At 29.8% G+C, this 13,604-nt stretch overlaps 1 protein-coding gene and 2 long non-coding RNA genes across 3 annotated transcripts; all 3 read right to left on the bottom strand.

The window, feature by feature from the left end:
• Positions 1–475: 475 nt before the first annotated feature.
• On the bottom strand, positions 476–1,072 carry LCR83 (low-molecular-weight cysteine-rich 83). Its single transcript, XM_087488047.1, has 2 exons — positions 919–1,072; positions 476–737 (listed from the first exon to the last, which is right to left on the bottom strand). Exons 1-2 carry the CDS (start codon positions 995–997, stop codon positions 583–585), a joined length of 234 nt encoding a protein of 77 aa, XP_087344173.1. The 5' UTR covers positions 998–1,072; the 3' UTR covers positions 476–582.
• A 2,029-nt stretch (positions 1,073–3,101) lies between these two features.
• LOC147949094 (uncharacterized) lies at positions 3,102–3,819 on the bottom strand. The gene is made up of 2 exons (XR_015582028.1): positions 3,565–3,819; positions 3,102–3,474 (listed from the first exon to the last, which is right to left on the bottom strand). It is a non-coding gene; the product is annotated as an uncharacterized LOC147949094 (long non-coding RNA).
• A 5,276-nt stretch (positions 3,820–9,095) lies between these two features.
• LOC147949093 (uncharacterized) lies at positions 9,096–10,904 on the bottom strand. The gene is made up of 5 exons (XR_015582039.1): positions 10,612–10,904; positions 10,354–10,447; positions 9,964–10,194; positions 9,581–9,856; positions 9,096–9,484 (listed from the first exon to the last, which is right to left on the bottom strand). It is a non-coding gene; the product is annotated as an uncharacterized LOC147949093 (long non-coding RNA).
• Positions 10,905–13,604: the final 2,700 nt, after the last annotated feature.

The following is a 13,604-nucleotide window of genomic DNA, read 5'->3' as shown; positions in this document are numbered from 1 at the left end:
TTAGTAGCTAGATGCTACTTTGAAAATATGTTATTGACTGAATTACACATTTACACTTATGTACATGTACAAATATATACATATCATATTATATAATAAAAATTTGTGGTCTATTATAGTCTCTCTCTTGGATTATTCAAAACAATACATACGCCTAACCATTCATTGAACCTTGCGGCCAAAATATACGATAGAATAATGAAATGATATGAAAGAAAATGAAAATTAATAAATAATACACATTTACTTAAATATTGTATGAAAGGAAATGTTCTATATTATTTTAGCGAGAGTTAATATGTTCACTAAATAATTAATTAGTTTCTATAACAACAATATTGGAAAGAAAAAAGAATTCCATAGGAAACACAAGAATCCCCTTTTGTATTTATTTCTTCATCACACAAGAGAAGAATGAGATGTAATGTAGACAATTTTCTTAGAAAAATATGTAAGGAAGACAAAACTTTTAGTATTTTATCTTGAAAATATCATTTCATTAAATATGTATAATAAAATGTTTAATTAATATATATATAGAATCACAATATTATTACCGTTCAAACTCTAATTAATAATTATTTAGTTATTACAACAACAATATTTGAAAGTAGGGGGAATTCCAAAACCAACACAAGAACCCTCTTTGTATTTCTTATTCACACAAATCGTTTTGCACTCGTTGTTGCCAAGTGTAGGAGTGCAAGGATTGAAGCAGAGTTGGCTCGAAGGCTCCCCTGATGAAAAATTATCCATTAGATAAGCCCAATTCATTATATAAGACACACAAACAAGGAAAACAACTCTTGATATAAACACCACAATTTTCAGTTTTTTGTTTTGTTTTGTTCTTGTTAGTAATTAAAAAGGTATTTTAGTAAATCATGCTGAGTTTGTTAAATTAGATCTTTGAAATACCGGATACTAGATCGGAGGAGACCGCAATGAGAATGGTGAGAGTGAATACAACCAACATTTTCGAGGAAGCCATCTTCATACAATTCAATTTCTTACACAGTTTTGAATAGTTTATGTGTTATAATAATGTTTTTTCTTGCTTATCAATTTGCAGGCATGTAGTACGTGTATTTATAATTACACCAAATGGTTGGTCAATACTTATATACATAACCATAAATTCATTTTTATTTCTCTACCATACATAGTATGACCAATTGACCATTAACTTCTGTAAGAGAATAGCTATATATGCCAAAGATTACTAACAAACAAATGTAGTTAGAAAATATAACCATAATACAGTACAGATAAATTACCATATTGTACGTTACCATATTTCTGTCATAAAGATGCATTACCAATTAATTAGTATGAAAAAGTGTATACTAATAACATTATAGTCAAACCACATGAAATACTTATCAAACTTGCTAGCAAAGAAAATTAATCAATAAATAAAACATGTTTTTATATATACATATATATATATATATATATATTTTAAGTTGCAAACAAAAACATTGGAAAAGAACCTCCCACCTAATTTTGGTCCTCCTCTAATTGTTAAATAAAAAACAATAATGACAATTAATGAAATTGTGTATTATATTATCCTCCCACTAAAAGAATAATCTATATATATAAAGTTAGTTTTTCTCACTCCTGGTGTTGCCACGTCAGCTGCCATGTCAGCCACTTCTTCTTTAATTTTGTGAGCCTTACAGATTTTAATAAGCCCTATAAACAATTATACAAATGACAAACTCATCAACTAAATTTCATCCAAAATCTGTAGGGCCAACACTATTTCAAAGTCTCTAAACCCATCACTATTTTTAAATCCTATGAATTTAATTTTTATTTTAAAATAAATTTAAAATATTCATTTAGTGCATATTTTTTATTAATTCAAAGTTTAAATAAAAAATAATTATGTAAAATAAATTAAATGTTAAAATAAGAAAACAATACAATAATTTTTCATTAGTGGTAATAATATAGTTAAAATTTTCTATTAAACTGATCATAATTTAAAATTTCAAATATCAAAACAAGGCAACCTAAGCAACATTTTCAAAGAATCAAGGAAACACAACTATAAATCAATTAAAATTATTTGGCAGCACTTCACAAATCAATCACCAAAGACAAAGATACAAAGAGATGAACACAAATTTAATAAACTAAAAAGATTCAGATATATGAATGCCACAATCAGATAACTGTATCACAAAATTATATGAAAAAGACAACCGAAAAAACAAAAAAACAACCCGGACTTTATAAAATTACAGCAAGATAAACAAGAAAATTAATTTTCCTCAAAACAAAACTCACATCGAATCGAAAAAATCACTCACAAAACAAACGGGAAAAAAATTACAACCAAGAACACAAAACAACTCACAAATTAATTAGGAAACCTAAAGAACCCAACATATTTTCATATAAACAAATTTGCAACCCAATTGACATTCACCTTTAACAAAATCAACAGGGGGATAACCAAATATCCCCAACATATGCGAAGCGAACAAGGAATCAACCAAATACGCAAACCCCCCCCCCCCCCCAAAAAAAAATTCAAGGGAAAACTATTACGACAGGAATGACTGAAAAAACGATTACGAGCATCAAAGGCATAAGTTCAATCCTCAAACAGACCTCTAGATCGGAAAATTGCTCTTCTCCTATCCGTTCACCAGGACATCGGATTTTGAAAAAGAACAAATCAATTTCAACTCAATATCATACAAATAATAGCCCAATAAACCCAAAAATTATAAGCCTTACAAAGAAATTGGACCCGAATGAAACAAACAAAAATAGCCCAAAAAAGAGGAATGAAAGTTATTGATTTTATTTATTTTTCTTAATAAAATCCACAATTTTTTTCACTCCAAACACTATAACATTGACAAAAAAATACTCCAACAGTTTACAAAATACATATGAAAATATTAAATAACAATCCAACCACAAAATAGAAAATAATAATAAATTAATAACAACTAACAAATACAGCAAAATAACAACTTCAACTAAACAATGTTAACTTCTAATAATAATTTTTTTTAAAGCATTATAAACACATAAGATGATCTCAATTTTACCTTTAAAAACAGCAAACTAAATTATACTTACTGCAAAACATTTTTTATTAAAATATCCAACAAAACAACATAAGCAACCAAAATTAAATACAAAAACAAACGTAAAGATAAATTCACAAAAACAAAAAAAAATATACACAACAAAATTTGGAATACACCTTAATCTAACTACCACGCGTAGCATGGGTCGATTGCTAGTGTTTATATATAATAGTTACAACAACAAGAACGATTAATAAAAAGTTTGTGAGGAAATTCATGTTGTTCAGTACAACTAGCCAAGTGCCACCCGTGAAAGCCATCTCCAAACACCGTTTGTTGCAGTTCTTATTCTCCGTACTCTGGATAGTCCCGTTACAATGGTCAAAGCACGTCTGAGTTTTAGCATTTATTTTCATATCTACAATCATAAGAAAAGGAAAATATATTATTAGGAAAAATTTACGAATAGATACATCAAATATATATCTCAGAGTATAAAGAAACACACCACAAAAAAGATCATAGGAAATGGCCAACATAACGACGAGAGAGATTGCAACTGACAATTTGGAAGAACTCATTCTAAAAAAAAAAATATTTTCAAGATATGGTTTATTTTGATGTAAAAGGAGCACTTTGAGCAATTTATATGAAAATATATGATATTCCTATTATGAATATTATTTTGCCCACAATATTATGGTTTAGAGTAAAGGAGCAAACTTTTTTTCTTACTATAGTTATGGTTTAATAATGTAAATTAAATAGTAGTAATCCCAGTTAATGAAAATAGAAAAGAAAGGATCCATTATTATTAGCTATAATGGTAGTAAATTTCTTCCAAATTCTTCCATTATTAAACAAACAAAGCAAATATTATATAAAGAAAATTTGTCGAAAGAGCAAAGGAAAAGGGTATATTATAACAGTCTTCAAATTATAAATAAGTAAATTAATTAAATTGGTATATTATTATCTTCTTCTAGTTATTAGAAAAGCAAATCAAAGGTTCTATTGTAAAACAAATGGCTTCAACAATAAATAGAGAGTCTATTGTTATTAGATATGATAATAATTATAAATTCATAACCATTACTTCTCCCAAGTTATTTTCTGTTTTAAGTTTGTTTTAACTTACATGGATTATTAACTAATTTTAAATTAAGTTAATAATTCTAGAACATATATAACTCTTGTAGTAATAATAGTACTAGGAGATAGCAATTTTTCTTTATTGGTTTACAAAAAGTTGTCATTTTTCCTTCAAATGTCTTTAGCATGAGTTTATGGACATTTGAACATTTGAACTATGCCTCAGAACATACAATAATTACTTTAACATTTGAACTATGCCTCAGAACATACAAAAATTTTGGTAAAATTTTAATTCAGAACCTTGTAAATTTGGTGTGTGTAAATTTATTAAAAACGAATCTGAATTCAACCAAATTAGACTTTTGATTTTGCTCAGTCTGAAGTAATAAATAAGGTTTTTTTTAAATTTATTTAGTTATATTCCCCAATCAGAATTGAGTTTTTTTTTGTTTTTTTTCGTCGAAGAAAGAAGAAATAAAATTATGAATTAGGGTGTGTTCTTTTAATTAATCAATGCGATTAGTATTTTGAACCAAAACAAATAAAACCAGTTACCAAATTGTAAGCTTCATCTTGTCAGTCAGATAAGTCATATGACCTGAATTATTTAGCCCAATACTGGTTTATTCAAACCAAACTAATTAAATCCATGAGAATAACCCAACATCTACTTCTCATTATGAAGAAAAATATGAAAATTACCATCTTCCCTTTCACTTAATGAAAAATATGCATTTAGTGAATAACCCAACATTTTTCATTTTTCATACGCACAAACCAAATAATAAGGTTCTACAAAAAATGGCCGGAGCTAAATTACAAAAACAAAACTTTGCTCAGAATCCAAAACTATAAACACACATGGTCCATCCAAAGCAAACCAGAAGAAAGCAACAAAGTCCCCTTCACCAAATATCTCTCAAACCTCAAGATGTCCAACTTAAATTTCATCGCAAATTAGAAATTCAACCCTCTCTGGTAACTCTGCTCACCAACCTGCTTCTTCATGCCCCCCATGAATCTCTCTTATTTCTCCAATTAGGAAGAAGAAGACAGATTTTTAGAATCTGTCTGTCTCTCTTCCTTAAAAATAGTGAGCTGGAACTGTTGTGGGCTGGGGAACCCCATGACAGTCCAGAGAATAAGGAAAAAAAAAAAAAACTATTTTCGCTGAATTTTTGTTCTTCACAGAAACGAAAAACAGATCTGAAAATGTTCTTCAATCTCTTCCCTGACTGGATTACACCTCGCATCATCTGGTTACTCCACTCTCTCTAAATTCAGGGGGCCTTAGCTTGCTCTTTTCTGGAAACAGAGTGTGGAAGTAGAAATCATTAGATTTGACATACACTTCATCGATACCAAAATCAAAGCAAAATGATGATATTTCTATGCTACCTTCCTGTATGGTGAATCAGACAAAACGAAACGAGTGGAAGTGTGGAACTCCCTACAAGATCTTACCTCCTCTAGAACTTCGCCTTGGATTATCACCGGTGATTTCAATGACATTATCCACAGCTCTAAAAAGGTAGGAGGCTCACAAGGCCAGAGGGTTCTTTTTCGAATTTGAGATTTTTTTTGTCCACTTGTGATTTGTATGACCTCAAAAATACTGGAAACTAGGTGCTTCCCCACGCAACGCGTGGGTTGTGGTGTAGTTGGCACTTTCTTGTTTTTTTTTGGTCTTTTTCGTTTTCTCTTTTGTATTATTTAGTTTTAATTAGGTATATACGGGCTTTGCCGTCACTTTTATTTATACACTATATATTTATACCATTTCGTTCAGATGTGTATAATTGTGTCGTTTACTTTTTATGAATTATGAAGATGTTGTTTCTTGCTTTTGAGGATCCAATCTTATCATTGATTGATATTGTTTCCAATACATTTATTGTATTATAGATTTTTTAATTAACTGCTTATGTAACCCTTTATACGTTGATGTTGCAATAATAAGTTATTTTTTAAAAATATCTCCCGTGTAAGTGATTATGTTTGTATGCCCATGTTTTGGTCTAATATCAATAAGATCGTTTCTATTTTTCTTTAGTTGGCTTTGAAATCAATATTGAGTTAAGCAAATAATGGGTCGAATTATGGTGTTAATAAGTAATATAAATTCTTATGTATATATATTGTATATATGTGACTATAAATTTAGCTAACTAAAAAATTATGTAATATATAAATACAATCTTGAACATATATATATATTTATTTATTTGTGGGAGAAATGTATGAAATTATTGGATAGAAGTTATTTTTGAGTTAAATGACCTTTAATGTCTTTAAAGTGAGTTAAATATTAATAAATTTTTATATGTGTCTTGACTTTTTTTAAAAGGAATACCAAGTGTTTCCTTCCAAATTTGAAGTGATATAGTATTTTAGTTTTCTTATATGATTTTATGAACTTCAATGTAAAAGTTTTTCAAAGTAATAAGTACACTCACTGATTGAATTATAAAATTTGGAGAAATGTTTATTTCGTTTAATCATCTGCTCTTTTAAATAAATTAAATAAGCATGTTGTTATTACTACAAATAGGACAACATATATTATAGTTTAACCATGGAGTTAAGCAATGGAAATGGAACTTGTGATTGCAAGACAAAATGCTTATATGTTACACATTGATCGTTTAAAAATGAATAGGAACATCTAATTCTCAAATAAAGTTGATTGTTTTGTTAAAACCAACATATGTGAATTTAAATTTAACTATGCAAATTTAAAAAATAAATATGAATAGATTAGAAAGGCAAGAAATATAAAAGAAATATTTTTATATAAATAAAATAAAAATTGAAAACAATGTTAAATATATATAATACTTTCTACATTAAAATATAGAATCAAACTCTTACAAGTTACAACACATATGAGATATAACAACATTTGATATTGGTAGGAGAGGAAGAGAGAATGTTTACTATAAGATGCTAATCCAAATTAGATAATGGAGATGAATCTTTAAAAAATAGAACAATGTAATATCTATATATATATAATACTTTCTAAATTAAAGTATAAAATCAAACTCTTACAACACATATGAGATATAACAACATTTGATATTGGTGGGAGAGGAATAGAGAATGATTACTTATAAGATAATAATCCAAATTAGATAAAGGAGATAAATCTTTTAAAATAAGAACAATGTAAAATATATATCATGTAGTCTCTAAAATTAAAATTTAGCATTAACAATTTACAATGATATTTCATTTTTTTTTTACAACCCATACAACAAAAATAAGAAATCAAAAATAACAAAAAAAAATGAAAAATGATTTGAGGCATTGTAGAAGAGAATGAGAGAATGTGAAAATGAGATAGTAAAAGAATGTCAATATGAGAGAATGATAGATTGAGAGAATGCTTATTTATATGATAAGAAATGATGGAAGTTACATTTAGAACTATGGAGTTACAATAGTAATTTATTGTGTTTGAATAGAATTGAGTGGTAGAATATGATTAATGCATAATTTATTTTATTTTCAGTTATAATTTTATTTTAATGTGTGAGTTAAATGTATTGTGTTTATTGGATCTTAAATATTGTTTAAAGCAATTAAAAAGCAAATAAAAAAATAAAAAAAAATTAGAAAACATTAAATGAAAATCAACCAATAAGGAGAGACCAAAACCCTACTTATATATATATGATATATTGCTTTAAACTTTGAAATGAGAAATATATTATAAACAATAATTTTACATGAGAAATATATTAATTTAGCCAACCAAAATATGAATATAAGTTTAGCCAACCAAAATAAATAAAAAATATTAAAATTTAACCAAAAATAATTTCTCTTGAAAGATAATAAGTTAGTAGGAGGAATGAATTAATGTACAATTATTGGATAGGAGTTACATTTGAGTTAAATGGAGTTACATGTCTTTAATTATAAATAAATATTTTAATTTTTTATAACCTAAAATAAAAGGAATACCAAGTGGTTGAATCAAAATTCACATGATTTGGTTGTTTGTTGATATAAACTCAACACTTACACATAATATTTCAAAATAAAAAATATTACTTTTTAAGTGACAAACTAAATTAGTTTTCTTATAAAATTATATGAATTCTTCAATCTCAATAATTTTTAAAATCCCAAGGATAACTTATATTTTTTTGGTTTTCACTCATCAATTTAATTTATAGTGCTAGATTTTATACTAATGGTTTCATCTTTAGAGAATTTAGTGAAATGATATTTTTAAAATTATATTTTATTTTTATATTTAAGTTCCAGTTGAATATGTTTTGTTTTTTGGATCATTTTTTATTTTGATTAAAGACACAAAAAACCAATTGTTTAATTATGTTCTTTTTGTTTTCAAAAACCTCAAATCATAAAAAAAATATATATATATATATATATATATATATATATATATTTATATATATTATATTGATCTCTGCAGATTTAACAATTGGATCACAAAACAAAATAGTCTTTATAAATGGATAAATGGATAATTATATTGATCTTTAAATATTATATTGATCTTTATAAATTATTTAAAATGATACATGAATATGTGAGATAACCAGAGATATAATAGATAATTACATATGGATCATTTCAACTTTATGATCTTATTGTGTGGTGAATATTGTAAGGAAGTATGAAAATAATGACTTATAAAATGTTAATATAAAATAGAAAATGGAGATAAAGATTTTAAAAGATTAAAATAAATATATATAAGATATACATATCATACAAACTCTAAAACTAAGCTTTTACAATGATATTTGATTTGATTTTTTTATAACTCATACAACAACAATAACAAAAAAAATACAAAACAAAACAAAACAAAACAAAAAAGAGATTTGAGAGTAGTGGAAGAAGATGAGAGAATGAAAGAGTGATAGACTAAGAGAATAAGATAATGAGTATTTATAGGAAGAGAAATGATGAAAAATTACATTTAGAAAAATGAGAGTTACAATTCTAATTTATTGTTTTGTTTTAATACAATTGATTAATACAACTTAGTGGAGAAATAAAGTTAATGCATAATTTATAGGGGGAAGCTATAAAGATTTCAGTTTTATATTATGTGAGTTAAATGTGAAAATTAATTGTTTTAAATTTGTGTTTTAATATAATTTTTTTTTGTTAAAGTTGCATTGCCAAGTGGACTAATAAGGAGAGACTGAAACTCTACTTTTATATATATGATTTCCTATCCTGGAGAGCGATGGAAAATAGTGAGTGGATCCTTGCTTATCCGTCTGGACGTAGTGTATATCTGCGATTTAAAGACTCAGACCACCGACCGTTGGTTACTTCCTTTAGTCCTAAAAAGAAGAAGAAAAAAGGAATCTTTCGTTATGATAGACGACTAAAGGATAATTCAGAGGTTTATAAACTTATCCTCGAGGCATGGAACTTACATGATGACTCTAGTGTAGATCATAGAACTTCATCTTGCAGAGATGCCATTATCACCTTGAGTAAAAAGCAACATCTCAATTGTTGAAAAGAGATTCTTACCCTCAGAGACCAATTAGAGGAAGAAATGGTGGATGACAGTGCACCCTAAGAACTCATTGACCGCTTAAACATTGACCTTCTCTTAGCCTACCAAAAAGAAGAAGCTTTATGGAAACAATGAAGCCGCAATCTCTGGTTAGCTATGGGAGATATGAACACCGGTTTTTTCCATGCCTCTACAGAAGGAAGAAATGCAATCAAGAAAATTTCTATAATCGAATCAAAGTAGGGACATCCATTTTTTGAAGAGAAAGATATCATTGTTGCAAACTCAGACTATTACCAGCACATTTTTACGTCCTAGCCGGATGAAAGAGCTTTAATTATCGCAGGAAATGAATGTCAAGCCCATCCAGATGCCCTTAGATATTGTAGTAATGAATGTGTGTTTCTCTTTACACGCTGATAAAGCCCAAAGTTCAGATGGTTTCTTTGCTAGCTTTCTTTAATCGAACTAGGAAACAGTGGGAGAGTAAATAGTCACTGAAGTCCAAATCTTCTTCATCTGTGAAGTCTTGCCACAAAAAAAAAAAAACCATACTCATGTGAGACTCATCCCAAAAATCAAAAATCTGTAGAAGGTATCATACTACAGACCTATTGACTTATGTTCAGTGTATTACAAGATAATCTCCAAACTTCTACCTAAAATATTATAATCAGTCCTACATACATGTATCTCGGAGAACCAATCAGTCTTTGTCCAGCAACGTGCTATCTTCGATAATGTCTTGATCACCCATGAAACTCTTCACACCTCAAGACCTCTGGAGCAAAAAAGAGATGGTTTATGGCTGTTAAAATTGGTATGAGTAAGACCTATGACAGGCTGGAGTGGGATTTCATCAAAGCGGCTTTTGAAAGAATGGATTTCCACCATCAATGGATCTAGTGGATCATACAATATGTAAGTACAATATCATATCCATACCTCCTTACTCGACAAGCTAAAGGTTCAGTCACCCTAGGACGGGGAATCAGACAAGGCGACACGCTTTCACCCTTCATCTTCATTATTTGCAGTGAAGTACTCTCGGGACTTTGATCTAAAGCTCAGTAGCAAGGTAGTCTGATTAGAAACGCAAATGAAAACCCTCAAGTAAATCATATGCTCTTTGCGGATGATACGATGTTCTTCTGTCGATATGATCCCAGAAACTGTCACAAATTGAGAAACATCCTACAATTATATGAAAGAGCATCAGACCTACAAATAAATCGATCAAAATCAGCTATTACCTCCTCTGCTAAAACCTCAAAAGATACCAAAGAAGAAGCTAAAAAGAATTTTGGGGATTCAAAAGGAAGGAGGACAAGAGAAGTATCTAGAGTTACCTGAGCTGTTTAGAAGGAAAAAGAAATATCTTTCTAGCCATTGTAGGAACCCTTGGATATTATAGTGAAGAATGCTTGTTTTTCTGTACATGCTGATAAAGCCCCAGGTCTATATGGTTTATCTGCAAGCTTTTTCAATCGATCTGGAAAACAGTGGGAGAGTAAATTGTCAATGAAGTCCAAACCTTCTTTATCTCTGGAGTCTTGCTTAAAAATAAACCATACTCATGTGAGACTCATCCAAAAAAAAAACCCCGTAGAAGGTATTAGACTACAGACCTATTGCCTTATGTTCATTATATTACAGGATAATCTCCAAACTTTTAGCTAAAAGATTACAAGCAGTCCTACATACATGTATCTCAGAGAACCAATCAGTCTTTGTCCTGTAACGTGCTATCTCCGATAACATCCTAATCACCAATGAAACTCTCCACTACCTCAAGACCTATGGAGAAAAAAAATATGCTTTATGGCTGTTAAAACTGGTATGAGTCGGTACTTGCAGCCATGCCTACATATACGATAACATGATTTAAGATCCCAAACAATATGTGCAAAAAGATACAGTCAGCGTTGACAAGATTTTGGTGGGATACTAAAACAGAAAAGAAGAAAATATGCTGGATTTCATGGAAAAGGATGACAAAGTCTTTTAAGACTAGAGGCTTGGGGTTTCGAGACCTACAAACCTGCAATAAGATGTTGGCGCATCCTCACATCCTCTACTTGCATGTTAGCCAGAGTCCTCTTAGGCAAATATTGTCGGTCCAGTTTTTTGGATTTTATTGTTCCCAATTCAACCGCTCATGGTTGGTGCAACATCTATATAGGGTGAGATCTTGTAAAATCTTAGGTTGGATACCTTATTGGGGCTGGTAACTTTGTACCTCTCTGGAGAAATCCATGGCTCTCTCTAAGCTCACCAAATAGCGCACTCCAACCCCGACGGAAGAATCCAAAGATTGGATGGTGGCTGACACCCAGTAAGCAGGGTGTTACTTTTCCAAGATGGCATATACTCAACCAAATCTGGCTACTTTGAAGCGATATCAAATGGGGCCACTGCAGTGGATAATGTTACTCAATCTAGTTCATCTTCCTTGATTGAAAATCTCACATTTAGTCTCTGAAGTCATCGCCAAAAACAAAGATGCTACTTTGGAAGGAAGTTCAGAAAGCCGACTCTTTTTCATCGGCAAGCCAATGAGTCAGTCCTCTTCCTGCACTGCGAAGCAAGTGAATCTAAGCTTCACATTTTCTTCTACTACCCCTTTGCGAGACAAATTTGGAAGCAATCCCCGTTTAAGGAGATTTTTGAGCCAGAGTAAATATCTTCAATCAAATCAGGAACTATGGCTATGAATCGTCTAACGTGTCTCCCCCCAACTGGTATCGGTGGAGGACCTATGTTTCCCTGGATTTTCTGGACCATATGTACTTCACCAACCTAGTGTTTAGCAAGAAACATGTCCCTGTAGAAGAAGCCTTAATGTTAGCAGTATTAAAGGCTAAGAAATGGCAATAAGCACAAATTATAAAACCACCAAAGCCAAATCAACCGATGCAAACACTGAGATCCCAAGAACAACATGCAAGTGACCTAATTACCTGGTGCACCAACGCTGCCTGGGTTAAAGATGCGAAAGCTGGTCGGCGCTGGGTCTTCAAAAATCGACAAGCTTAAATCACCCAACAAGGATCAGATCTGGCCACTTTCGTCGAACCCCACTGATGGCCGAAGCTTTAGCAACTCTCATAGCCGTGGAAGTTTCCATTGCATCGGGTTTTTAAAACATTTTGTTCGCCTCCGACTCTCTATTGTTATTCAAGGCCCTCAAATCGAAGCTCCAACTAAAGAAACTTCACGGGATTCACCAAGATATCCTGCTTCTATATAGATCATTTAGCTCTTGTACTTTTACTTTCATCCTCCGAGATCATAATCACCAAGTCGATGAGCTTGCGAAGAATACTCTCTCTCTCTTGTATGGAAACTGTGTTATTGAATTCTAATTTATAAAAAAATTTGAAGACTTCAAAATCATCAAAATGTGAATAAGGGAAAGATTTTAAGGATTGCTAGAGAGTATGCAATAATTTTGTTGATTAGTTTTCTAAAATCTTGTAAAAAGCTCCAAACAATCTATGTATTTTTGTGATACTTTCCATGACTTTATTTTGTGAAGAAAATATATAAAATCATGAATCAATAACATAATAATTGAATTCATTAACAATCTTAGATTCTTTTATTTTAATTGAATAACACAAAACTTTTAATGAATTTATAAAAGTCTGAATCCAATAACCCAAATTTATTATGATTTTAAATGACTTTTTACAAATCACAAACTAATAACACTAAACTTTAGTAGAGTTTAACAAAAATCTTGATATAATAACAACAGATTTTACAAGAATTTAAAGTCTTTAAGACTCTATTCAAATCTCAAACCAAAAACCCCCACTTAAAAGTCGTTTTCAATATAAGAGTTTATTAGTTCAAAAAAAATTATGAAATTTAGATATAATAGTATTTTGAAGATTTTTTGTTTACATTTCTATATAATGATAACTGCTTGTTCT

This window comes from Camelina sativa, chromosome 2, assembly GCF_030686135.1.
Source record: "Camelina sativa cultivar CO46 ecotype springtype chromosome 2, ASM3068613v1".
NCBI lineage: Eukaryota > Viridiplantae > Streptophyta > Magnoliopsida > Brassicales > Brassicaceae > Camelina > Camelina sativa.
This window is presented reverse-complemented; position numbering and strand designations above follow the sequence as displayed.